Source organism: Gadus macrocephalus, chromosome 17 (assembly GCF_031168955.1).
Source record: "Gadus macrocephalus chromosome 17, ASM3116895v1".
NCBI lineage: Eukaryota > Metazoa > Chordata > Actinopteri > Gadiformes > Gadidae > Gadus > Gadus macrocephalus.
In genome coordinates, this window is record NC_082398.1 from 3858991 (window position 1) to 3884064 (window position 25074).

Sequence of the window (25074 nt, forward strand, 5' to 3'; positions counted from 1 at the left end):
CAAAAAAAAAAACTAAATTCAAACTCAGTAACCGCTCGTCCACGTCTGTTTATTTTCTTTCCACGTGGACGTGCCGCGCGCAACCATTTCGTTCTTTACGGAAGTGACGGCAAGACGGCGATGGCGGCTCGCAGTTTCATTCCGGATTTGCAGTGAACTACAAACAGATTTTATGCTGTCTAGCTCGACTTGAAGGACCGGGAAAACCCTTAGCCATATTGGACGTCGTATGAAACCATAACGAGTCGGCTCGACACATAAAGACGCCCAGACCTAAAGTTGTATCGTATTTTTCAAAGGTTCAAGGTGGTCACCCTGTCAAGCTAGTGATAGCTAGCGGGCTAATAGCTAATTGCTACACCGATTTTGGGGCAAGCTTGTCTACGAGCAGCGGGGAAAGACTCTTGGAGACGCAGACGTCCTGTAGCGTGTACGTGGTAAAGCGTACACGTGGTAACTTACAAACTATACCATAGGTACAATGTTTGTGCATTATCTTCGGTGAGAGTCGGGCCACAAGTGTGCAGAGCGAGGTACTCACACGTTTGCTTGGCCTCTTGTTTGAACTGCTAGTTCGGCTGCTGCGGATAACCGGACGGACTTTGTATCGCTGTTAAGCAAGTTCCTTGCAATTTACCTCACATCTTCGTGCAGCTTCCGAAACCGATCAAGAATATACGTTTTCTTCTTCCTGCGGGGTCTTCAGTAGCGGATCAACATGCTCAAGACCCGACAGTGTTTACTCGGCATCCGCACTTTCCTCAATGTAACGTCAAGACTATGGGGGTTCATTTTGTACATTCTCAGAAAAAACCTCCGAACGGTGAGCATTATATGAAGTGTTAACGGATACTAGCTTATACGAGTGAAATTAAACTCTTGCTGTGATTTGAAATGCCTGTAATGCTAAAGTCATGTTCAACGGCTGTAATGGCCTAAGTTCGCAAGCTTCCCTCCAAATTTGAACCAAACGGGATGCATCATTTACTTTTCACAATGGGTGCAAAAACGTCAGCTACCATCAGGAAAACTTAAAATGAAATCTACATTTTAACTTTAATGCTTGAAACTATTTGGTTAGGTTTGACTTGAAGTTGTCAGTGGCCTACGTTTGACATTTAACAGATGGGTAGACCATCTGATGTGAGCAGTCAACACCGTAGCAACGGATGCATGAATGAACCAATGCACTTATACTTTCACCTTCTGTGAGATTCAACTTTGGCACAGCAATAGACATGGCATTTGACTGAGGCACGCTGCGTGCCGTGTAGCAATGCACCCAGGTGTTGGGATGTTTATAGATATGCATCTGTGATGATGAGTGGACTTTGTTACGCTGCCTCACACTTTAAGTCCCAGTTGAAGGACTGCCGGTTCGTTATAATCCTGGTATTAGGGGTTGGTCTAAATCTTTTATTGTTGGGAACTTGCAGTCACGTGTCAGCACAGTGTGAGTAAATAGTCCAGTCCAGGTTGTGGATAAACTCCCAGATATTTTCAGCACAGAGCTTCTACTGTTCTTTCTCTTAATAACTCTCATAACTGCCATTGTGCACTAGGTTTGCTATCACAAGGCCAAGTGTCCCTAGCGTGTCAATTCCCGGACAGTAAAAAACAAATGGCGCTGTATTGATGGGCTTAACTACACCAAGCCTTAACATGTTTATTGTTTCTGAGAAAGACAGACGCCAACATCTTAGCTAGAAGCCCGTTCTCTGTAAGGGTCAAGGTGCTTCCCCAATGCAGAGCCTACCCGGGGGGCTAGTGGTGACCTTTACCCCCGTAGTATTATGAATATCCGGATTGTCATGCTCCAGAGTTCATAACGCCTTTTCCTGTGATTGTGCATCCACAAACGGAAGTGGCTCCTCTGTATCTAGACAACCCTGTGAGGCACAGGTACCTTAATGCTTGCCTAATAATATAATCGCCCGCCGAGCTCCATACAGCTGACGGCATCCGGTCATCAGTTGATGACCAGGCGGAGTCAATAGAGGGCTTATGCCTCCGTCTCGCGGTGCCCACATCTGCCGCTGCCAACGGGCTTCCCCTCGCATCACCCCCTGCCAGGGTGCTGTGAGGGGAGGCCCCCCCCCCCACGCCGGCTGCTCGGGGTACTGCCAAGCAAGCCAGGCCCGGCCAAAGTCACCCTGCAGGGCTTCCTTTCCCACCATATCACCCTGCTCCGCTGACACCCGCAGACAGCTGGCGGTGTGCGGGGGGGGGTATAAATAGCCCCAGCGGAGCAGAGTGCAGAGCCTCCGGGCCCCAGCACTGAGGGTACTCTTTGGAGTCATTTCCATGAGATCAGAGCCTGCGAGGCGGGTGAGGGGAGGAGGTGGGCGCTAAGGCTAACGGGTTAGCACAGCTCTAATATGGCACATTTCTTCTTCGGTCTGCTGAGTTGAACAAACGTCATCCAGGAACAGGGTGGATTTACTTCTTTGTGTAGAATAAGGTTTTAACCACTTTTTGACATCCTGCCCCCAGCATAGCTGGTTCTATTTTATTGTAGTTTTATGAAATCAAGCTTTATTTGTAATGCCCTTAAAGAAACCGTGACCAATATTTAGTCCAGACTTTTTGATCTTGATATTTTCCAGGGAAATGCAAACACGTTCTTAGAAGTGAGATAATCAAACGACCAGGTTATAGGTTAAATTTGAATACATTTGTCTGTTTTTCACAAACGACTCTTGAAGTCGGTCAATTGTGGCACTTCAGTAATTCAAGTATTTATCGAGGCTTCATTTATTGCTGAGACAATTATTTGGTTGTACCACATTTTTGTGCCACAACATGTTTTCAGTACTTGATGTGCATTGATTTTCTGTTTTCAGATAATCCAGTACCAGACAGTGCGTTATGACACGCTGCCTCTCTCCCCCATATCCAGAAACAGACTCAGTGAGTATGCTCCATCAGTCTCTTTACATATACCCAGGACGCGGCTAATAGTCAGCTGACTGAAACTGGAGGTATATCCTTCAAGCTTGATTTATATTCGATGAAGAAGAGCCCAAAGCCGAACAGCAGTAAACATTAACGAGTAACGCAACGACGAATGTTGTGAGGGCGAGAGTGCTGTTCGGGCCGACGCATGGTGTGACGATATGCCTCTCTCTGGCATCATGTAACCTTACCTAATGTAAATTCACCTTCACCTCGGGAGACATTTGTTTAGAAGGTCCTTTTAGGTAAATTTCGTCTGTATGGGTCCTGCAAGTCTCTTTCATCCGGCTTTCTAGATTAGAGAATGTCTTTGGATGTTTTTACATATAAAAATTGTTGGTGTTGTTTTTTTTTAACCATAGGAAAAATCATGTTTTTTTTTCTTATGATAAAACGCAAGCTCAGCTTAAATGTCATCGGTGCCATTTTGAACGGGAGTGGGTTCTAGTTTGGTCCCTGATGCCCATATATTCCTGTAATCAAGGGTGCTAATTGCCATGGCAGGTAACAGCGTTTAAAAAGGCCATTATAATGCAGGAGTATCCCTTTTTAGTATGGGCTTCTTTCTGTCTGAGCGCCCCGGGGAGCAGGTGCAACCCTGTAGGTGTCCTTGAAGAACATCCTGTGTGGTCTCATCCCGCCACGGTGTTAAATTACCCAGCCTGCACTCGCTTCCACCTACCGAAGGGAGTGCTCATTCAGACTTGTATGTGTGCCATCAGATACTGTGAAGAGGAAGATTCTAGTTCTGGACCTGGATGAAACGCTGATCCACTCTCACCACGACGGCGTCCTCAGACCCACAGTCAGACCCGGGACGCCGCCAGATTTCATCTTGAAGGTGTGTACGAGCCCACACGACAGGAACGAGTCGAGTGCTTTTTGATGGTCCCACCCTCTCATTCAATGTTTGCTGTTTTTCTTCGCAGGTTGTGATTGATAAACATCCAGTCCGATTTTTTGTACACAAAAGGCCACATGTGGACTTCTTTCTAGAAGTGGTGAGTGCCCTTTTTAAGTTTCCTGCAATCAATTTTCCAGTGGAGCGACAGAAATGTATTTCTTTGGGGTTTCCAACCAGCTTGTGTTAACGGCCTTAATCACAGAGGTGTAATAGTTGGGATCTACCCAGGTTTATCTCATCATGAAGTTAATGGCTTTGCAGACCCATCATTAGCTTAATGATTTACACAAGTATTCGGCCCCACTATCACCTCTGTGATCAAGGGTATGTCCACATTTTTTTACTGAAAACTGAACTGAAAAAGTGAAATCAAGAGGGACAAAGTCGGCTGTCTTTTATTTGATTTTATTAACCACTACTGCCAAAAATTACAATTACTCACATCTGGCAGCTGGGAATTAATGACGATGAGTCAATCAACAGAAATGTAACTGATTTAATAAAGTTGATAATATTTCTTGGCTTTTCTTTTTGCGATTTATTATATTTTTCTTGGCTGCTTGGCCCTTTTTTCTTGGCTACTTGGTTGTGTTCGATGACGAACGGAGCCATCAGTGAGCACCAACCCTTGGCCTCGGCCGGTACTGCAGACCCAGGACTTGTGTAGCCTTCACCCACGTCTTGTTTATTTGTCCCGAGACGCTAAGATGAACTGCCTCCGTGTCCAGGTGAGCCAGTGGTACGAGCTAGTGGTGTTCACGGCCAGCATGGAGATCTACGGGTCGGCGGTGGCGGATAAGCTGGACAACAACAGGAACATCCTGAAACGCAGATACTACCGACAGGTACTCCATCGGTTACCCGGTGGGCAAACCATCACCAGTTTGTGGCACTGACTATGGTACCATAGGGGTGGGAATCTATCGCCTCCGTCACGATTTGTCGGATTGGACTCAAGAATGTTATTTTTTTAATCTAATCTGATTGAGGCCAATTATGGCATGAATGCAGAGCAAAAAGTTATTTGAAGAAGACGTATCAACAGTTTTACACACTCGTGCCTCCATCATTAGTTTCCCTAATGCACATTTGTATGCATCGCATTGCATCCAACGTCGTGCCTCTGTTGTCCCCTCGGCAGCACTGTACGTTGGACCTCGGGAGCTATATTAAAGACCTCTCCGTGGTCCACGCCGACCTGTCCAGTATCGTCATCCTGGACAACTCGCCCGGAGCCTACCGGAGTCATCCAGGTACGCGCCCACGCCACTCCTCCATGCACACAGACTAATGACGCATGATGACTGTTCTCATTCCTCGAACAAGCAATCAACCCAACCGCCGACATTTTGAAGCTTTTACAACTTGGTCAGCGATCCTAGTCTCCATTTTAAGCATTACCCCGTGAGACATCTGTGCCAAATGTGGGCTCCAACCTCCCCCTGGAGATTGGTGTCTAACCAAGAGGAGCATACGGACGTGCACTTGAATGACGGCGTCGCGTGAGATGTGTCTGGTTCGCCCCCGCAGTCACCCCAGCCCCTCGGCGTCCCGGGCCCACGAGACACTGCAAAACACACGCTCGCATCTCTCCCAGAATCTCTCCCAAATTAGTTTTGAAAAACCCAAGGTTGAAATAGCATCTACAGAGCTGTCGGGGAAACCAAACTTGGGGGACCCTTCCCTCACTCTGGCCGCCCTCGGGAGGTATTTAAATCCTGGAAAATGAGTTAAGACTTTGAGTGTGCTTTTTGAGTCTGCCATGGGAATCAGGGAAGTGAAAGCTATCTGTGTTGTCTGTGCACAAGCAGCTTTAACGAGGGGCTGTCGGTATTGATAATGTGACCTTGTGATATGCGTCACGTATTGGCCAACAGAACCTGCTTGGCCCACTGCAATACAAACTCTCTTTTGTGATTTTTGGATCAGCGCATTAAAGCTAACCACAGTATCAGTCATCTGTGTTCGGAAAAAGATCATATTGTTTCTACTAGCATTGACTCGACGTGAACCAATGTCAGAAGTGATTTTAATGACACACAACCCGGACTGGTGGAACTGGCAGAACTAGCAGACCCAAGGCACATAATCATTGACCTATGACATGACAGACACGGCCCCAAAATAACACCATGCACTGTTCTTGAATACACCTTTTTTTTTTTTAATATTTGTTTTGCTTGTCTTCTTTGCAGACAATGCAATACCCATCAAGTCCTGGTTCAGCGACCCTAGTGACACAGCACTTCTTAACCTGCTGCCTATGCTGGACGCACTAAGGTAACCGCCGCCACGCCTCGGCTCTCACGTGCACCACATTGAGTGGGGGTGGGGACGGCTGCAGGCCTGGACGACACGGGGACACTCACGGTGTCCCTTGTTCTGCTTGTCTCTCCCCAGGTTCACCGCTGACGTTCGCTCCGTCCTCAGTCGGAACCTCCAGCTGCATGGACTCTGGTCATAGGCCCCAGCCAGGAGGGCCTTTGGCTTGTTGAGGGGGGCCCCCCCACCACCCTCCTCTGCCGGCTCCCCCCGTCCCCCCTCACACCCCCACCCCCCAACCCCATCCCCGTACTCGTCACTCGGGTCCCCGCCTGGCCAAGCCGCTCGGCCCCCCCCGCTCCCTTGAACAGCTCCTCTGGCGCTGTGGAGAACGGGGGGGCTGGGGGCGACGTGCCTGAGAAGGGATGAACAGTTGGGGATCGATGGAGCCCAAGGCTCCTCGGGGAACCGATAGGGAGCCGGCTTTAGTTTTTTTTATTATTATTATTCTTGATCCGTTTTTTTTTTGTTTTGTTTTTTTTTGCTTTTTGAAAACCAGAATGGAGCCTCTATGCCTTACCGCTCCTGACACTGACCTCGGCGTGGCGCACGGCGCGGCGTGCCCGGAGGTGCCATTGTGCGCGCGCGGGTCGAGAGGGTGCTTGCCGCGTTTCCGTGTAGTCTTTTTAAAACTTTTAGTTTTGATGACGATGGGGAAGAGGATTATCAGTGTGGCAACAAAAAGGACATCTATCTCGTATTGGCTCTTCTCCATCACTCTGAACATTGCACTTCAGTAGACTGCAAACCACCCCATCAGTTTACCCCGACCTCACAAAGGTTTTAGATCAATCGCCCGAGACCGAGCGGTGATTAGTGCTATCTGACAGATATTTCTGAGGTACTTCTCTCTATATTTTTTTTTCACCAGGACGGATAAATGTATGTGATGTGATGAAGTTTTGCTTGCTACCTACCATCCATAGAAGTCGTTCTGGAAAAACATCTCAGCAGACTGATATTCTTCCCTTTTTCGTTCATTTTTTCCTTTACCACATTCATCACTTTCTCAAACTGTAAGTGAATCGGTGATATTGACTGGACTTAAAAAAAAAAAAAAAAAGAAGTGTCTGGTAATGAGATGACTGCTGTCACTTTTTCCAATTTCTGCTGTTTCCTCTTCTGCTATTATGCTATATTAGGACTTGGATACCATGATATTTTGCGCCTGTCCCTTTTACCATGTGATACCATCCTAATTTCATTCAATGACTTGCACTTAATTCTTGTTTTTGTTGCAGTTGGTTTTGTATCCGATTCATATTTTCAGCCTGCCCCTTTTTAAATTGACCTGCTCCCCATACTGTATGGGTTCAACCGTCTTACCTGCCATCTTTTAAATGCCTTCTCAACAATCTCAGTCTTGTCAAAGCATAAAATGGCTTCTTATCGGCTGTCTCCAAGTCTGTGTTACTAATAAAACACTTGTCAGTATCAATCAACTCTATCTGCAGTGTTTTTCATGCTTTTTAATCTACTGTGTCTACGTTTGGTGTCTAACATTTGGGCCTTGGTGATTAAGACATTTAAGCTAGAGCAAGCCAGAAAAACTAGCCAAAGTACTTTATCCAACTGAAAAAATCCCGGCCTCCCTCAAAGCATCTCCAAACACGTGATTAGTTGTTAGGTTTAGCAATAAGTCGGTCAAGACTTGTGGAAGACCGTGGCTATGTGTAATGGCAGAGGGCATGCTGCAGATATTCAGGAAGGAAGGGAGAAAGGCGGGTAAATCATCCGATAAATTCAATGACTGAAATGATTGAACAGTACTGTGATAGCCCCAGATGCAGTATATTTTTTGTCTGATTACGATTTTTGAACTTAAACACGTTAGAATGTTGCTTGAAGTGAATTGCCTGCTTTACCTTTTAAGCTTGTTTGTGAAGAAGCCAAGAAGAGTAGGCAGGAGAACAAAACAACATATCCTACTCCCTTCTGATTTACACTTGAACACCACCTAGTGGTAAGACCTAAAACTAAACTTACTTTTTCCTGGGGTGACCCATGACAAAGTTGAAATACTTGATAATTGAGCAAACTTCACAGGTTAGTTTTGCAAACTATTTGTCAAAGGTAGTAACTTTTTCTTTACACCAATGGGCAGTTGAACATTTTAAACTGCTCTTCTGCAGTTATTTCATGAAAACACCTACAGTTTCATACGTATGCCTTCTACCTCTGTTTATTATAAGCTTTGCTAAACATGAGTTTAAATTTATATTGAATGATTGTATTGTTAGATTTATAAATGAGAAACATAGGAATAGGATTTTATTAATGACCTTCATGTACCGTTTGAAATAAATACAATATTGAAACCATTCCAATATTGTTATCCATTCCGAACTTCTCTATTCTGTACAGAGAAGAAAAACGTATCTGGTCGTTTGGATAGGTTGGTTTCCTAATGGCGTTTTTTCTTTAAACACACACACACACACACACACACACACACACACACACAGACAACAAACAGAATGAAGGTGTGTCTGTTCCCTCTATTTTGATTGCTGTTTCAATCAATTAGATTAGTGAAACGTGATCTGATATTCTGATCACTGTAAAATGCTGAATGCTCTTATGCTAGTGTTCAAGCACTGTTGACATTACTCTATGAATTAGTATTATTTACATTTAATTGTTTGATAAATTACATTGTTTAATATGCCTTGGTTTTATGCTGTTATCCTTCTATATATACCATATCACATTCCACACCCCATGTTTTTTTGTGCACGGGGTAAAGTTAAGGATGTTGGTCTTTACTGTTGTGACCTTGACTAGTACCCATTTTGTGCTTTTTAACCGATAACGGCTGGACTACCACAGTTCTCGAGGGCAGCATCTTGCCTCATTTCCTTGTGTGTTTTTCTTGCTGGAAACTGCAGGGCCCGGGTCATATGACAAGGGCAGATGCCGCTTCACAGCCTTCGCTATATATTCAGAATGATGCAGCGCAGTCGGTGTGCAAAGTAATATAGTCCCCTTAAAATGATTCATAGCTTTACAGATGGAGTTTACGATTACAGAAAATAGAGATTACCTTGGCCAAAATACATGATGTTAAAAAAACAGCAATACTGTGTTTTTTTCCAAAGAAACAGAGCGTTGTATCCTGCATTTGGACGTTATACGTAGTCATGTTGTTATTGTATCACTCCGCGTTAGTCGCACTAGGAAAACAGCTGTAGAGAGCTAACGCTAGTTAGCACCGTTTGTTTTCCTCGAGTGACACCTAAAATATATCGTCCGCTGAAAAATCACAAGAAAACCACTCTTCTTTACCGATTACCCGTCTGTCATTCCTTTCACAATGAAGTTCCAATACAAAGAGGAGCACCCATTTGAGAAGAGGCGATCAGAGGGCGAGAAGATAAGGAAGAAGTATCCCGATCGGGTTCCAGTAAGTTGGGATGTTAGCGCACCTTTAGCTCAGCCCGTGTTGTTAGCATTCCGCTAAAGGTGGCTATCACGGCTAGCCTAAACAATTGTTCCTTATCTAACATGTTGTCCGTCTTGATCGAAGGCTGTGTCTTATTATACCACATTTATAATACCAATGGCGTTATTATAAGGGTGTGCCACCTCTGCGGACGCTGTGCTCCGTTTAGGTTCTGTTGTCGTGTCTCCGTATCTTAAAAACATCTGACGGCGATCAGGACGGCCTGACGAAATAAACCGCAGGCCACACAATAATGCTGCCATTCCACATAGTGTTGTCTCTACACAGGTCCTCCGCGATCAAAAGGAGCGATTTCATTTTCTAAACCAAATGATCGTTTGCATAATCGTTTTGTCCTCGTGCTTATTTAGTATCTTATATAGTAAGCCTTGTCCTGTGCGTTTTATGAAGGATTAATGTTACAATGCAATGCCACCAAACTACTCTATACAGATATATGATAACCTATCGTAGTTTGAGGATAGGGTGGGGAAATTGTTAGTCCGGTAGAGAGTACCTTAAAATAGGCGCTGTTAACCAATCGGATAGGGCCTACTTGTTTACGTCAAGATTGTTTACCCTCGCCCGTCTAGTTCATGCTCGGCGGACAAGGCATGAAAGGGTCTAACCACCCCGTACTCAATGTGCGCTATGATTAAATAATTAATTAAATTCTTCTTCTTTTTTTCCACGATCAGGTAATCGTGGAAAAAGCCCCCAAAGCCAGAATAGGAGACCTGGACAAGAAGAAATATCTGGTCCCCTCAGACCTGACGGGTAGACCCAGCTCATTACAGCAGTATAATATACGCGACTTTATACAAAGGCATCGTTTCAAAAACGTTTTGCCTGTTAAAAAACTAAACCCTGCCATGTTGTCTTTCCCAGTGGGCCAGTTCTATTTCCTCATCCGGAAAAGAATTCACCTGAGGGCGGAGGATGCTCTCTTCTTCTTCGTAAACAACGTCATTCCACCCACTTCAGCCACCATGGGACTGTTGTACCAGGTAAGCCCTGGAAGGCAGACCCCCCCCCCCCCCCCGTGGACCCGTTAAGGGCCCCCATGCAGAACCACCGCGCCCCCTCCACGAGCAAGACGTTTGTGGTCTCGTTCCGGTTGTAGTCTTCTGGTTGCTAGGTGACCACAACAGGTTAAACAAACAGGTCGTCTTACTAGCAACCGTCCTCAGCCAACTGAACCCATTCCAGGAGACAAAACACCCTACTGTGTTATAGGGGCTAGTTTACTCCTTCCACGTTTAATGGGCGGTGTTTCATAACATTATGACTAACTAACTGTGACTAGCGTTACGACCAACATTTGACAGGTTGGAAAACTAGCAGTCTGGTATGCAGTAGCTAGAGTAGCCGGTTACAGCAACTGAACCATTACAATAACTACCATGACTACTACGAGCTAAAGCGGCCTGCTAAATGGGTAATTGACACACGCGCTCAGCCTGGACCTGATAAAGCTCTTTTGAGAAAGATTGACAATCAAGGATGGATTTCTTATTGGGGGGAAAAACAGCCATTAAGATCAAAATATATCTCTATAACAGTTCCCCACCTAACACTTTGATTGCTGTTTACGCTCCATCAAGCTTATGTTGTACTTAATATGTTCTCCCTTTCTTTTTAGGAGCACCACGAAGAGGACTTTTTCCTCTATATTGCCTACAGTGACGAGAGCGTATACGGAGAAAGCCAAAGGGAAATCTGAACCCACTACATTGACCACCCCGACCACCAACCACCACCACCACCACCATCACTCGTCCTCCTTCTCCCCCCTCTCCCCTGAAGTATTCCCATCATTCATTGAAATATTAAATCCAGTTCAGCAGCCTAGAGGCCCCAGAGTACATATGTCGTATGCACTTCCACCACCACCCCTGCCGCCGCACCCCTGCTGTCCCCCACTTCCACCTCCCTGCGTGTCTTTATTACTCTTTCTGCAGTCTGACTCTGTGCTCCCCTGCTCCTGGCTTCTTTACCCAAAGGACATTGCTTGAGTGGTTCCCTGGCCAGTTATCTCATTTTATGTATATATATCTATTTATATAGATGTATATATGCTATTTGGATGCCGTTTAAAAAAAGAAAAAAAAAGAGTTAAAGTTAGGTTCAATAACCCAGTCGTTTGTTATTTTGTAGTTATGTTTTAGTGGAAGGAAGAACAAGGTTGTAGTAAAGAGTGAATGTTAGATAAAATCAGCTCTGGGAGACAATGACAATAATTTGCAACTTATTCAGTTGGGATAATTATTTTCTTTTTTTGGAGTGTAATGCATCTACCCATGGTTGGAGATATGGCATTAGTTACCAGCCAAAAGCAAGCTGTTTTTGGCTGGGTAAATTCTTGGTTCTACCGATACGTTTTGGCGACATTCTCCCCTGGAACACTAGAGTGGCTAACGAATTAAATAGTCTATCAGACACTCTAGCTGCTAATTTACAAGTTAATAACCTCAGTTCAGAACTGATTTTAGACTGAAGTAGAACAACATGTCAGACTAATGATTCCTCCACTGTCAACGCCTGCTTTCAGTGGTCGGTCTCCTACTTTAATGCTGTTATGATTATTGATGTAATTATTGTTCTTATTTTTAGAAGGCTTCGTTTATAAAGGTGTCGTAAAGCGCAGTCCAATTATGTTTTTGACTTTTGGGTTTTTATTTTAAAGAAAATAATTTAACTCTGTATGCAGCTGCATTATATAGCTCTTTCTCTCCACTCGTGAACATACCAGATAAAATATGATAAAAGCCAGGGGTGTTTCCTGTTTTTATTGACAATCAGTGATCAATGACGAGCATGTTATGAAACTGTACCCATCATCAGAATCCTTATTAAAGAATATGTATACTCTGAATTTAAGTACACTAGTGAGTCAATATGCAAACAGCTTTGTTTGGGCCACAGTTCAGGATTCTGCCCTCCAGGTAAGTTATGTAACACGAATGGGGCGGATCTAGCCATTTTGGGGCCCTAGGCAAAATATAGACATGGGGCCCTCATTTTTGAAACACGTACACAAAACAAATAACCATCCCAATACTCTTAGAATCGCAATAAACCCTTAGTGCACTGCCACTCAACTCTCCACAGTAAAATCAGTTTCAGATTTCTCCAGCCTTTGCCAAAATTACATGTTTATTACTCAAACGAGAGAGAGAGAGATTAGAATTTCCATTCTCTGCCAGAGATACAAAATGATCTTGCACTTAACAGAACTAAAATACAAAATGGATATGAGTCTATGAAAACCACCATTTACATTTAAACAGGACCAATGAAAAGATTTTGTGTGTGGACAGGAATAACAGTGGCTGTGTGTGTGAGTGAGAGACAGGCAAATCAGTGGTTCAGTGTGAGTGAGTGAGTGAGTGAGTGACAAGAGAGAGAGAGAGAGAGAGAGAGAGAGAGAGAGAGAGAGAGAGAGAGAGAGAGAGAGAGAGGGAGCGAGGGAGAGGGGGGGGTGTTTAGGTGTGCAAGTGGTTAAGTTCTCCATCTTCAAATGTCCATTTTCCCTGTTGCCTTCACCATTTCATGTGAGTAAAACTGTGTGTGTGTGTGTGTGTGTGTGTGTGTGTGTGTGTGTGTGTGTGTGTGAGACAGAAAGCATTTGTAAACACAAAGTCCTACTGTTGTCGTCTTCTCAAAAGTCTTCATATCAGAGAAAAGTGGTGAGCAGCAGTATAGAACCCAACCTGAAAAACAGACAAACACAGCATTAGAACATACTCACTACACCATGTTTCATTTGGCAATGATCTTTATACAACAAGAATGTACTTTGTCAACTCAAATACCTTGTTCAGCCAGGGCTCACTGATAGAAAATTAGTTGTTCATCTGTCTTTTCCCCTGTTGTTTTCTCACTGTCTGTCAACTTTTCTGGCCAATGTGCAGGGTCGTCGCCAATTAGGAAACTGTTTCCACTGCTGCTAGTGGTAAATGGCATAGCACTACTCACCGCCAAATCATCTTCGTCTTCATCTTCCTCTCCTTCGGCTTCCATAGCCACCTCTTCTCCTTCGGCACCCACCTCTCCTCCTTCCTCCTCCACCTCCACTTCATCATTTTCCCCAACAGCAGAGCCTGTCGCAAGTTCAGCAGCGGCTGCTGTGGCAGCAGCAGGTGTAAAAAATGAAGTCAATTTCGGCAGTGTATCTGCAATTCTTTTCTTCTCAGCTTTTTGTTTTCGTCAAATTAGCACAACCACTATCATAATTCCGCCGCATCATTTTCACCGAGTCGCATCCCTCTGCTTTGGTTTGAAGTACGTTATTTCGCGCTGCGCGCGTTACTACGTAATCATATTCTGGACTAGTCCAATGCACAATGGAGGGGGGCATGTGTGCTGGAAAATTATTATTTAGGCATTAGTTCGGCGTTATGTTGATATTTTTGTTATTTTTTTCTACTAGAAATGTTTTTGTTTTTTTTACTTTACATAAGTAATGGCTGGGGGGGTCAGATTTGGGGGCCCCTAATAAAGACAGATTTGGTTGGGGCCCTAGGCACTTGCCTAGGTTTGCCTAATGGAAGATCCGCCACACGATATAAGCGTTTCTCAGATGTTGTTCTGAGCATGTATATGCTCATGTATAATGCATTTTTACATAAAACCGGACTGCACTCAGACTGAACGACTATCTATCAGAAACCGCTTGGTATGAACTCATGTCTTTGAATTTTATTTCCTAAGCATTGGAATTCTGCTGAATCATCTATGCCTGCTAATTTGGTTTTAAGGGTTTTCAAAAATACCGTTCAAATGATCTTATAACATACATTTCACATCGAGATCTATGTTATCTTTTGTATCATTAAAAATAATATTGGTTGGAAGGTCTCATACACTTTGCACTGAATGTTTTGCCTACAATTGGTGTTGCAACATTCATGCCATGGTGTTGCAACATTCATGCCATAGTCTACTACATCCCCCAGAATGCTGTTGTAAGGCAAAAATGTAATCCTTGACCCGGAAGTGTACTATAACAATATTTACGTCCTGCAGCGAAGTTTGAACCTTAATTGGTTGAATATCTATTTTATACAAAGTATACATCAAGACTCACTATAATCCAAGTATCCGGACGGTGACATATATGGTAAACGACCCATACACCAACGAAAGTAAGACCTCCTTTCTCTACGATTGTCACACTGCTTAAGACTACAATGTATCGTTGAAGCTAAGGTTAGCTTAGCTGTCAAGTTAGCACGGCACCCTTTTTATAATACAAATGTTACAGTAAACGATGCAATTTCACTTCTACCCCTTATTCAAAATGCCTACCTGAATCATTGAGCTAAGTATTGGACGTCATAGTTAGTCTGACTACAACGTTACAATTGATGCCGTAAGAGTAGGAATTTCATCCGAAAAAAACGCAGTTTCCATGCACGTCTCATTTTGATCCCGTTGTGTCTCCTCCTGGGAAGCTGGCACCACCACTACCCGTCACTATGCCCGCTTTGCTGGAGAGACCGAAGCTGTCCAACGCGATGGCCCGAGCCCTTCATAAACACATCATGAGGGAAAGGGAGCGTAAGAGACAAGGTCGTTGATGTTTAAATATGTCATTTTTTTTGGTCGCCCCCGTAAATTAGAGATCACGAAGCATGTGCGTGATGCTTACCTTGTACCGCAAAAATCTGTAAATTTTTTAGAGGAAGAGGAGGTGGACAAAATGATGGAGCAGAAGATGAAGGAGGAGGAGGAGAGGAAACGAACGAAAGAAATAGAAGAGAGGATGTCACTGGAGGAAACCAAAGAGCAGGTTGGAAAGAGATGCAAGGAGACACAAAAACTGCAGTAATGTATTGACGAAATAGACTGAGTTTGTCAAATAACCCCAACACATACTTTTTAGTCACGGGAGTCACCCACACTTTGTAGCACATTCACGACCACAGCAAACAAACATGACAGTAGCGCAACCATCACAAACGGGGCCTGATCGTCTTCCTATCTCTGTGGCGCCCCTCCCTTTGCTGTACAGGTGATGAAGATGGGCGAGAAGCTGCAGGGCCTTCAGGAGGAGAAGCACCAGCTCTTCCTGCAGCTGAAGAAGGTTCTCCACGAGGAGGAGAAGCGACGCAGGAAGGAGCAGAGGTAGTGAGTGACTTTGTACTGCGCCCGTAACACCACTTTCCAGACTACCACCTGCATACGCTTTGTATTCACTGGAGTGCGTGTTCTGCTTGCTCCCCTACCACCCCCACCCCCCCCCAACCAACTCTACCCCAACTAGTGACATCACAACACTGACCTCCGCCAGCTACCAGCCCAGTCTGCCCATGCACTCAGGGCAGCACCTCCTCAGCATTCAAGGTGAGCACTTCCACTTTCCATTAGGGCTGCGACTCCGAACTTCGTTATTCGACTATAATTCGAATATTGAATAATGAATCAAAATTCGAACGAATATTAGGCAGCCCTTAATATTCAAACCTGTTATGGGCAGGCCAAGAGGGAGAGACGTTGGAGAACCCGACGCAGTCTATTCATAATATTGTAATGACCACGCAGGCAGTGAATGAAGTATTGATTAGACAGCGATTTATTAGAAATAATAATAAACCGTTGGAACACATAGGTAAACATAGCAACGCCGGTAAACAAACCTCGCGAAGCCCAATCCAGAATATTATTAATAATTATTCGAATATTAATAAACAAACAAACTTCGAATATGATTTTTGGGCGAAAGTCAAAGCCCTACTTTCCATCGGTCTTACTTGGGTTTGTCACGTTCATGTTGTTTTAAAAATGGTTGTACGTTTTTTCCGTTTCTAGGCAGTCCAGTCAGCCATAATAGACCCGGGGCCTTGCTGGGCGAACGCAGTAAACAGCTCTTCCCAACACCTGTGATCCCTGTAAGTGCAATATCTATTAGTCGAACAGCAAGCTCGTCTGAGTGCATTATTGGTCTCTATTAGTAATGTGAAAAACTTGATGTTGGAACCATCTGAGGGTGGTATGAGTAAAGTCCGGTTCGCAGACGGGGTCAGAAATGAACACCTTACTATATGCGGGAATATATGTCGTATTGGAGGCTCAGAATCTTAACGGATGCATTCTACTATTTGGAGGCGCTGAACAGCTATTCATATTCTATCATTTTTTTTGCAGTCGATCTTATCCACCAGTTTGACTTTTTATGCCCAAAAAAATTGATGTATTTTTATTTTCATTTTTTGGGCTGAAATAAAAATAAATCAGTTTCTGTAGGTTATTTATTTTAGTGGCAGTTGCAGTTCATCATAGTCTACACTAGGCGGCAGTACTCAGTGCGACGTCCCATACCGAGAAGTCATTTTCATATCTATTCATGTACCATTCATGCACATTTCCCCCCCCCCTCAGGGACGCCACTACCAGAGCCAGCCTGGGTTCAGCGCCGGCCCGGCAGAACACGGCCAGTTCAGCGGGAGCCAGGGGGTGCACGAGCCGTACAGCGTGTCCCAGTCACAGCACCCCTCCAGCTACGCCCCCGGACCCTCCTCCGTCCCCGTCAGCTTCGCCGGCAGCTCCACCATCAGAGGTGCCGGCCTCATGTCTTCAAGGGGGGGGCCTTGAAACGGCAAAAACCCTATAGGGCCTCTTGACAACACGGGGTTTAAAGACCTAGGTTGACGTGTGTCACGCTTAATGTTGGGTTTGGTTTAACTTTGGCATGTGCACAAGGTGAATGCTATCATGGTAGTTGTCCGTTTTTCTTTCTTCTGAATGTATGGATATCGCTTCCCTTGTTTTGTGAAGCCTGCATGCATGCAAACTCAATCGTCCCAATCAGCCTGGTCTTTTGGGGGTTCTGACTGTATTGTGTGTCGTCTACTGTTCCCCCGACTACCAGGTGCGTCTGCGTTCCAGGCCATGCAGTACCTACCCCACCAGCAGCCCAGCTACCCGGTCCACAGCCACTTCACCTCCCAGCCCGGTCAGTACCCAGCCCCTCCACGGTCGTCCACGCTACAACTGGGATTTGAAAGCCCAGGAAAGCAACTCCTCTTGTTTGTTTTTTGCAGGCTTCATCCCTGGAGCTGGTATATCCCTACAGAAGCAGCTCGAACACGCCAACCAACAGTCAGGCTTCACTGATGCCGTGAGTCCGCCCCGAAGATCACATCACAAAAGGGCATTGATGCCACATGCGACTGTGTATTCACAGCTGAAGTTACATATAATTTCCAGGGTGAACAGAGTTTGGCTCTTCAAGGCCTACCAATGTTGATTTTATTATTTATTAATGGTGAGGTGAGAGTTGGCTTTCGTAGTGACTACATGGACAGGATATTATACAGAGGAAGAGAAAGTGATGCATCCTTTAAATGTGCGATAGGTAAGGTTAAGAGCTATCACTTTAATTGTAGAAAGACCAAAGCGATTCCTCAGCTGTTGTGAGTGAAATGCTCTGACTCTGCACAGTTGCCTGCCTCAGAATGAGACTATTGATTTGAGACTGATCTTGTTTGTTTTTTCTGACCAATCAGGGCATCTCAATCTCGTTTTTTTTTTTTTCAACTGTTTAAAGTACAGTTGCAGATAACTAGGAGTGATTCAATGCACAAACCTGGAGAGATGACGTGGTTGTGTTAGAATGCAGTGCCCTTGTGTGTACCCGTGTTATTTTTATCAATGAAAAAAATACTGTTAAATAGCCGCCCCGTTCCCTGATCAAAGCGTGGCTCTCCTCCTGTCGTTCCCATCCTGCAGGGAGCCCTGAGACCCATGCACCCCCAGGCCCTCCACGCCACGGCCTCCGGCCTGCTGCCCACACCGTCGATGGCGGTCCAAATCCCAAGCGCCAAGGTAATGAGTAATCAAATGTGTGTTTAGGGCCGTTTGCAGAATGATCGTTTGATACATTTATTGCCTCAAATTAAACGATGGCCTGCAAACATCACTTAACCTGACAAAATATAAAGTACCCATTACTTTGTGTACTTGACTGATCAAAACAATATGGTGGATAAGTCCAATGTTGCCCATTGCACCCAGTTTCCACTATCTAAAGAATCGGATCATTCTTCTCAGCCACCGACCTAAGTTAATCATTTACCGTGCTTACCGCATAACCCAGCGTTGGGGTTTCCCCCCCAATACTATCAGCCTTTAGGAAAGCCCATCGGAGCGTGCTCACTGACAGTCTCTTAAACACGTATCCCCTGAACAGGCGCCATTCCAGGGCTCTCCCCAGGCCGCTCCTCGCCACGCCTTCCTCTCCCACCCCCAGGGAGCACAGAGGTTCTATCACCACGGCAAGTAGTCCACCCCCTCCGGAGATCCAGATGCCGGACCGATGATGAGCTAAAAACGGACACGTCTGAGAGGGGCCCGTGTCCCCCACGGATGAGTTTAGTCCGTCAGCAAACAATGCTTGTTTCTCCTTTTTAATATCTTCTCATCAAGAGTCAGTCGTCACCTTTTACTCGTTTTTATTTTGTTGAAAATGTCCGTTAGCCGTTTCCCCGTTTACCGTTAGACGTGGCTTTTGTATTTGAGCGATATTTCGTGCTAAACGCCAACGAGACGACGTCGGATCTCTTGCCCCCCCCGCTTTGAAATAAAAGAACAAACCACAGTAACAATTTGCATGGTCTTTAATTTCGGCTGGGGAGACATTCTGCACAGTTGGGACATTTCTACGAACAGTCAGGATACCAAAACGCCACGACACTTCACTAATGAATCCTAGCACAAAGTTAGAACACATCAGGACACACTTGGTTCCTTTTCGACGAATGTGGTCCTGTCTTTCCTCCAACCTGTTCCGGTCGCGCCCCATTTAAGGCTGTTTCAAAGCAATAGATAACGATAATGATGACTGGGTCCTCGTGCGAGGGGTGCCCGGTACGTTTTAAGAGGCGCGCTTTGAACACCCACCATGCTGTTTATCTCTAAAGACACCTGGTTCTGCTGTTTCAAGTGGGTTTATTTTTAATAGACAGGGCGATATACAAGTGAAGAAACAAGACAAGAAATGCAAAGCAAAAAACGCACAACATCCACTTTGAAGGACACAATGTTGATTCCGCAGGTTGGCATATTAGTTTATCGCTGTGCACTCGAATGTACTCCAACGAAAATACAAAAACGGAACTAATCAGAGCCCTTGATAAATCGGGGACCAATCGAAACAAATGTTTTTACTGTCATGACATTGTCATATGCATGTGTAAAGGAGACAAGGAAGTATAAAGGAATGGAGAATTAGTGGGCCGGGAGGCAGTCCCCCCCAGTGCCTCTCCCCAGGTTCACATCCATCTTATCTGCCCCTGAAACAAAGTGGGAAGTTTAAGGAGGTGAGGGAGGGTCGCTGCCGGGTTAACTGCAAATTAGGATAAACAGGTAGTAGTATTGCTAATCCTAAATTAATTAAGTGCTTTAAGACCCCCAAAGCGTTTCCCACAGACCAGGTAGCAATGTCAGGCGGGGCGGGGGGGGGGGGTCGGGACGTGGACTGCTGACGGGGGTTAGCCCCTTCAGGGCGAGGCAAGACACCTCCGCTGCGCGTTGGTGTCCTGTTCGCCCTGTCGGGGCTGATTTTCCTGATAATGACCGGCGTTCTATACATTGTCCCTTACATATCCCGCTGCTTCGGGTTTGCCTTTGAAGGCGCGTTGAGAGGAGGAGCGGGCGAATCCGCTGTCAGTGTGTGTGCATGTATGATACGCGGGTTTATCCAATCAGTGGTAGTGTACCCGCGCACCATTGGCATGTATGCGCGCCTGTCTCTGTGTGCGTGTGTGAACGAGAACGACGGGGAGGAAGAGTGCTATGCGGAGATGAATGAACGGAACGATATTTATTTTTATTTATTTATTTTTCAAAATCACAAAAAAAAAAAAAAAAAAGCTGAATCAATTTGTGGCGCGCGGTGTTGATTCTGACATTGGTCTATGTTTCGGTCTAAGGAAAGCCAAAGCGTAGTCATAGGTTTAACTCTCTCTGATCCGGGGGCGGCAGGGGGACACATGCACGGCCGGGTGCAGATACTTATGGAGCTCTGTAGATTTACCTGCGGTTGCCATTTATTCGTTCAGAACCTTGGTGCCGACAGCGGCCTCTTCCCCCATTGCGGTCTGAATGGTGACCTGGACAGGTGAAGAGAAAGTGGAACACAGGGACGTTAGTTAAATGGCTCGTCAGCAGTTTGGTGCACAGGTGTTTACTTGATCCATGTTGGACCCCCATCACAATGTAGCAAGGCAAAATACCACTGATACTATTTTTAGGATCATTCTAACCTGTTCAAAACTACAAAAGAAATATCTTTTGGGTTGACTGGAGAACAGGAATATCTTCACCATAGTAGTCCCTATAGTTTCAACTTTGCCTGTTTGAAGAAGTTTGGCCTGTATGAAAGTGCTCATCCTGGCCTGGGTGGATATGAAAGCACTGACTTCACCCGAGGTTACTTGGAGGACAAGGGTGTACACTGTTTTTCAGACCCTGTTAAACGTTGTGCATTCCCAACAGAGGGCAAAAGGGGTATTACTGACCATAAAACTGTCCCCTGCTTCAAACTTGCTCTGGATCTCCTTGCCCAGATCATTGGTGGGCAGTTTGAGGTCCTCTTTCTGTTCTCCGTTGTCCTTAAGCAAGGACATGTAGCCATCTTCCAGCCCAACCATCTGGGCGGGAGAGAGAGAGAGAGAGAGAGATGACGTCAAGGAAAAGGCAGATTGAATAAAAAAAAAGGCTTTCACAAACGTAGACAGGCACAAGCACACACCTACCTGGTAATCCAGTCTGGTGACGTTAGGGACGTCCATGTTGTGTGTGGATGGACAGATATCCTCGTACTTCTTTCCATTAAAGATATCTATACCAACCATGTGGACCTGTACAACAAATAAAACATACGTGTTCAGAATTAATATGTGCCCAATATTCTGACAAAGACAAAAAAACGTTCTGTAGGGGTGAATTACCCAAAGACATTGTGCTGTGATTTAAAATCCTGTTTTACAATAGATAGCAAAAAATGCATGTTGGACACAAGCCGAATCACGAAAGGCAATACATAGAAGAGGTGGATAGTTAGCAGCAAATGTCCTCTCCTTACAGACAAGGAAAAGTGGGGCCGACTCAGGAGTACCATCTCAGGTCGGCTCAGGTTTGAGCATCATTAGCCCGTCATATGATCCCCTCCTTTGCCCGGGGACTGACCTTAGCGTGGCCGTGCTTGCCGGTCTTGGAGGTGGACATCTCAACGATCTTGCAGGGTCGGCCTTTCAGCACCACGTGCCCGTTTTTGCGCAGGGATGAGCATTGCATGGGGAAGGTGGTGGACGCCCCGGAATCCGCCTTGTGGAACTCGGTGTCTTGCATGGTTGCTGAATCTGCCATGTTTGAGGGACAGGAAGACAAAGATTGAGTCTAGTGAATGGTCAAATTGGTTTTCTTCGATTATATATCGCTTAGTTATTTTTCCGGATACCAAAATAAGCCCATTTTGGCGCGTGTACATCGTTTGCGCCGTTCTGCGTCGGTACCGGTCCGGGCTTCGAGCTGGCTTGATTAATGGCCTCAAGTCAGTTTGTTTGCATGCACAGCAAAAACCTGTTAAAGCTGAATTTTGAGACCTGCCTACAGCACGTTTTCGTTGATCCATGTCCCAAACATGACCGGATCTTCAGGAGCTGCCAGTACATGTATACCCTACCGCACGTAAAATTGTACAGATTTTGAAAGAATTCCATAAAAAAGAGAAACACCCCCCTCCCCTCAGTGCTCCCTCCAAAACAACTCCCTCAAAACACATAACGAGCTCGCTACCTTTAGCAATCGGTTGCATGGCCTTATGGAAGACTACAGTCATGGGTAATAAATGCACAGGCAACGAGTGCAGGTAGGTAAGCCATTCAATCAACTAATTTGGGTTGGGTGCCCCAACCAAAGCAGCTACCAGTTGTTTTTTTTCGGTCAGAGCATTTGATTTATGCATTGCTGTTGGATGTCAAGTAAAAAAAGCTAAATAAATTGCACACCCTAGCTTGAATACGAATATGTGCAATCGTGCATAGTATCCTAAGGACATACAGTACTAAAGCACAACATATTATGGGAGGAGCTAGCCACATATTCTGGCTGTCAATCCAAAGTACATGCTGCACTTCTCTAGGGCGGAAAGTTTTTAATATCCTGCCCTCTTGAATCTTCCCTTCAGCAGCTTTAAGGCAGGGGTTCATGGTCAATTTCCCAGATCAACATACAAGATCAACCAATTTTACCCTGTCATTCAATTGAAGTTTGGTTCGGAAGTTAAAGTGACGGGACAGCTATAACCACAATACCATGCAATTGAATGAGATGGATAGCCCATTAAAAGTTGTAGCATTCTATTATGTATTTGGTGCACCCGCTGTGTTTCTGGGTGCGTATGTCGTGAATAAATTATTTCACGTTAATTCAATAAACCCACACAAAGCCGGTAACGGTGTTGATGCAACATAATATCAGATACAGATAGTCTTATCTGGCTGTCCGGATTGGGTTTGGGACCTTTGGAAAAAAGGGTACGTGGCAGTGAGGGACCCGGGTTATTACCTCTACCCAGGTTCAAAACCTGTTTTTTTTCTGCGGGGTGTAAATCATACAGACTGTCCCTCAACTCTTATGTTCTACAATCCACACTCGCCGTAAAGGCAAGTTCTCCCCATAAGCTTTTTACCTTAGTGCAAAACAGCACAAGCTGGAAAAAGTCTCACTCTTATCACTAACTTATGCCTGAGCTAACAAACAGCTTGGGCCACCGCCACAACATTCATCGGCCAGCACACACACACACACACCGTTTGGAGCGGGGTACAGGCCGTCCGCAAACAAGAGCTGGCCGCAGTGTGCAGCCGGAATATAACTCCACGAAGTGCTTATGTCATGCATTGCTGACAAATTGGCACCACTGGGTTGTCCGCAGTGCTAAGGCCGTGGCCTAGTGCGCATAAAACGTGCCTCAGAGCCCTGAGCTGGCCACATGGGCCGAGGCCCTCCGGAGAGAGGGGGGCTCTTTGTTAATAAAAAAAACCTTCGGTGTAACGTGGCCCGTTCACCGTGCGGTTATAAATAGTGTGGTTACGACGAGCCAGGGGGTAATTCCGTCAATGAAACGCACGTTTGAACAACACTGCGCTCCAAAAACGCAGCGAATGACGCTAAGCTAACATGCTACACGTCGCGTGGTGGCTACAACATGATCGGTGAAAAAGCGAACAACAAAACAAGTTACGTTGCGCTACCGATGCCCGTCGGAAAGACTGCGTACATTTAGCGTAACAACGTATTTAATAACCAAACGTTCATTTTTGATACACTTAATATTCATGCATGGCGCCTTTTTGTTGTTATTACCCGGTGTGCTCGGTCAAACGGGGTACAGATCGTTTATGGTACGGTAGTTCGTGGCCCACTGGGACATTAGCACTTGTACACATATTTATTTTGTGCAGGGCTATATTATCTCAATAAAGTGTCTCTCGAAAGACGAGTGCACAATATAACCTCTACTAAACTCGCACGCCCAAAACGGGACGTTATCGTATCCGACTTACCGGATGATACCGCGACTCCTTGGGTGTTTTATTCCTAACGGTCTGTCAAACCGTACTGAACGATGGCTCCGCTTTCTCTGGCCCGGATATCCGCACTATATGTCGTGTAGAGAGTGGTCTGCCGTCGGTGTCCCTCGCAGTGCTGCTGCAGCGGTGATCCTTTTTCCTCATCAATCGGGTTAAGGGTTTTATTAGAATTTTATGCCAGACGTTTTACACTGGCGGGTCCTTTTACTGCACGAATGCAGTACCTCAAATGTCGGGCAGAACGTAGTCCAGAAAACAGCTCAAAAAAAGAAAAGGGATGGCCGTGTTCCAGACTTATATCTTCTTCTGCTTCCTCTTTAGTTCAGAGGAGGATAGAGAATCAGCGTTATAAACTGATACCGCCACCTGCTGTACCAGGGTTTATAATCACAGCTTTACATAGGCCTACAGGATTATCGACAATATTAAATTCCACTTGCTCATCCTAATATATTGATTGATAAACCTAAATAGTACTTTATTGACCTCCCCTATCTCCTGTTCTCAAGATCCCATTCCCCATCCCTGCCCAGTCTCTGTGGACAGGTAGCCTATATCTATTACTGTCTATTGCTAAACATATTCCTTTTTATATGCTTGGAAGGTATCTCCTAGCTTTTCAAGGTATTGTTATGGAATGATAGACAAATGTCAGTTGGTGGTCAGTTGGTCCCATTGGCATGCATTGGAAAGAGGATGGTATGCTGGTAACTAATGGCCCGGCCAGACTACACGATTATCAGACATTCCTCCACGATTTACCATGTCATTACCCGTTATATCCATCTTATTTTCTCATACCTCGTTACTTTACTTTGTTTTGTTTTAATTACCCCTGCACTATCCCACCC

At 45.2% G+C, this 25074-nt stretch overlaps 4 protein-coding genes across 5 annotated transcripts; 3 read left to right on the forward strand and 1 right to left on the reverse strand.

Annotated features, from left to right (window-relative positions):
* Positions 1–79: 79 nt before the first annotated feature.
* LOC132475610 (CTD nuclear envelope phosphatase 1A) lies at positions 80–7623 on the forward strand. The gene is made up of 8 exons (XM_060076839.1): positions 80–823; positions 2844–2910; positions 3678–3796; positions 3885–3956; positions 4588–4704; positions 5001–5112; positions 6055–6139; positions 6260–7623. The coding sequence occupies exons 1-8, from the start codon at positions 719–721 to the stop codon at positions 6321–6323; spliced, it is 741 nt and encodes a 246-aa protein (XP_059932822.1). The 5' UTR covers positions 80–718; the 3' UTR covers positions 6324–7623.
* Positions 7624–9347: 1724 nt separating this feature from the next.
* LOC132475631 (gamma-aminobutyric acid receptor-associated protein) lies at positions 9348–12395 on the forward strand. Its single transcript, XM_060076865.1, has 4 exons — positions 9348–9584; positions 10322–10400; positions 10512–10630; positions 11266–12395. The coding sequence occupies exons 1-4, from the start codon at positions 9495–9497 to the stop codon at positions 11344–11346; spliced, it is 369 nt and encodes a 122-aa protein (XP_059932848.1). The 5' UTR covers positions 9348–9494; the 3' UTR covers positions 11347–12395.
* Positions 12396–14593: 2198 nt separating this feature from the next.
* On the forward strand, positions 14594–19737 carry gps2 (G protein pathway suppressor 2). 2 transcript variants are annotated; one of them, XM_060076813.1, is made up of 11 exons: positions 14594–14770; positions 15080–15197; positions 15308–15417; positions 15640–15752; positions 15892–15971; positions 16437–16516; positions 17007–17184; positions 17497–17580; positions 17669–17745; positions 18357–18452; positions 18817–19737. In XM_060076813.1, exons 2-11 carry the CDS (start codon positions 15104–15106, stop codon positions 18907–18909), a joined length of 1005 nt encoding a protein of 334 aa, XP_059932796.1. In that variant the 5' UTR covers positions 14594–14770; positions 15080–15103; the 3' UTR covers positions 18910–19737. The 2 variants fall into 2 exon arrangements, with proteins under 2 accessions (XP_059932796.1, XP_059932795.1); XM_060076812.1 differs by having other exon boundaries at positions 14595–14770; positions 15640–15755.
* LOC132475627 (eukaryotic translation initiation factor 5A-1-like) lies at positions 19226–24503 on the reverse strand. The gene is made up of 6 exons (XM_060076860.1): positions 24197–24503; positions 21816–21988; positions 21383–21487; positions 21146–21277; positions 20662–20737; positions 19226–19918 (listed from the first exon to the last, which is right to left on the reverse strand). Exons 2-5 carry the CDS (start codon positions 21975–21977, stop codon positions 20675–20677), a joined length of 462 nt encoding a protein of 153 aa, XP_059932843.1. The 5' UTR covers positions 21978–21988; positions 24197–24503; the 3' UTR covers positions 19226–19918; positions 20662–20674.
* Positions 24504–25074: the final 571 nt, after the last annotated feature.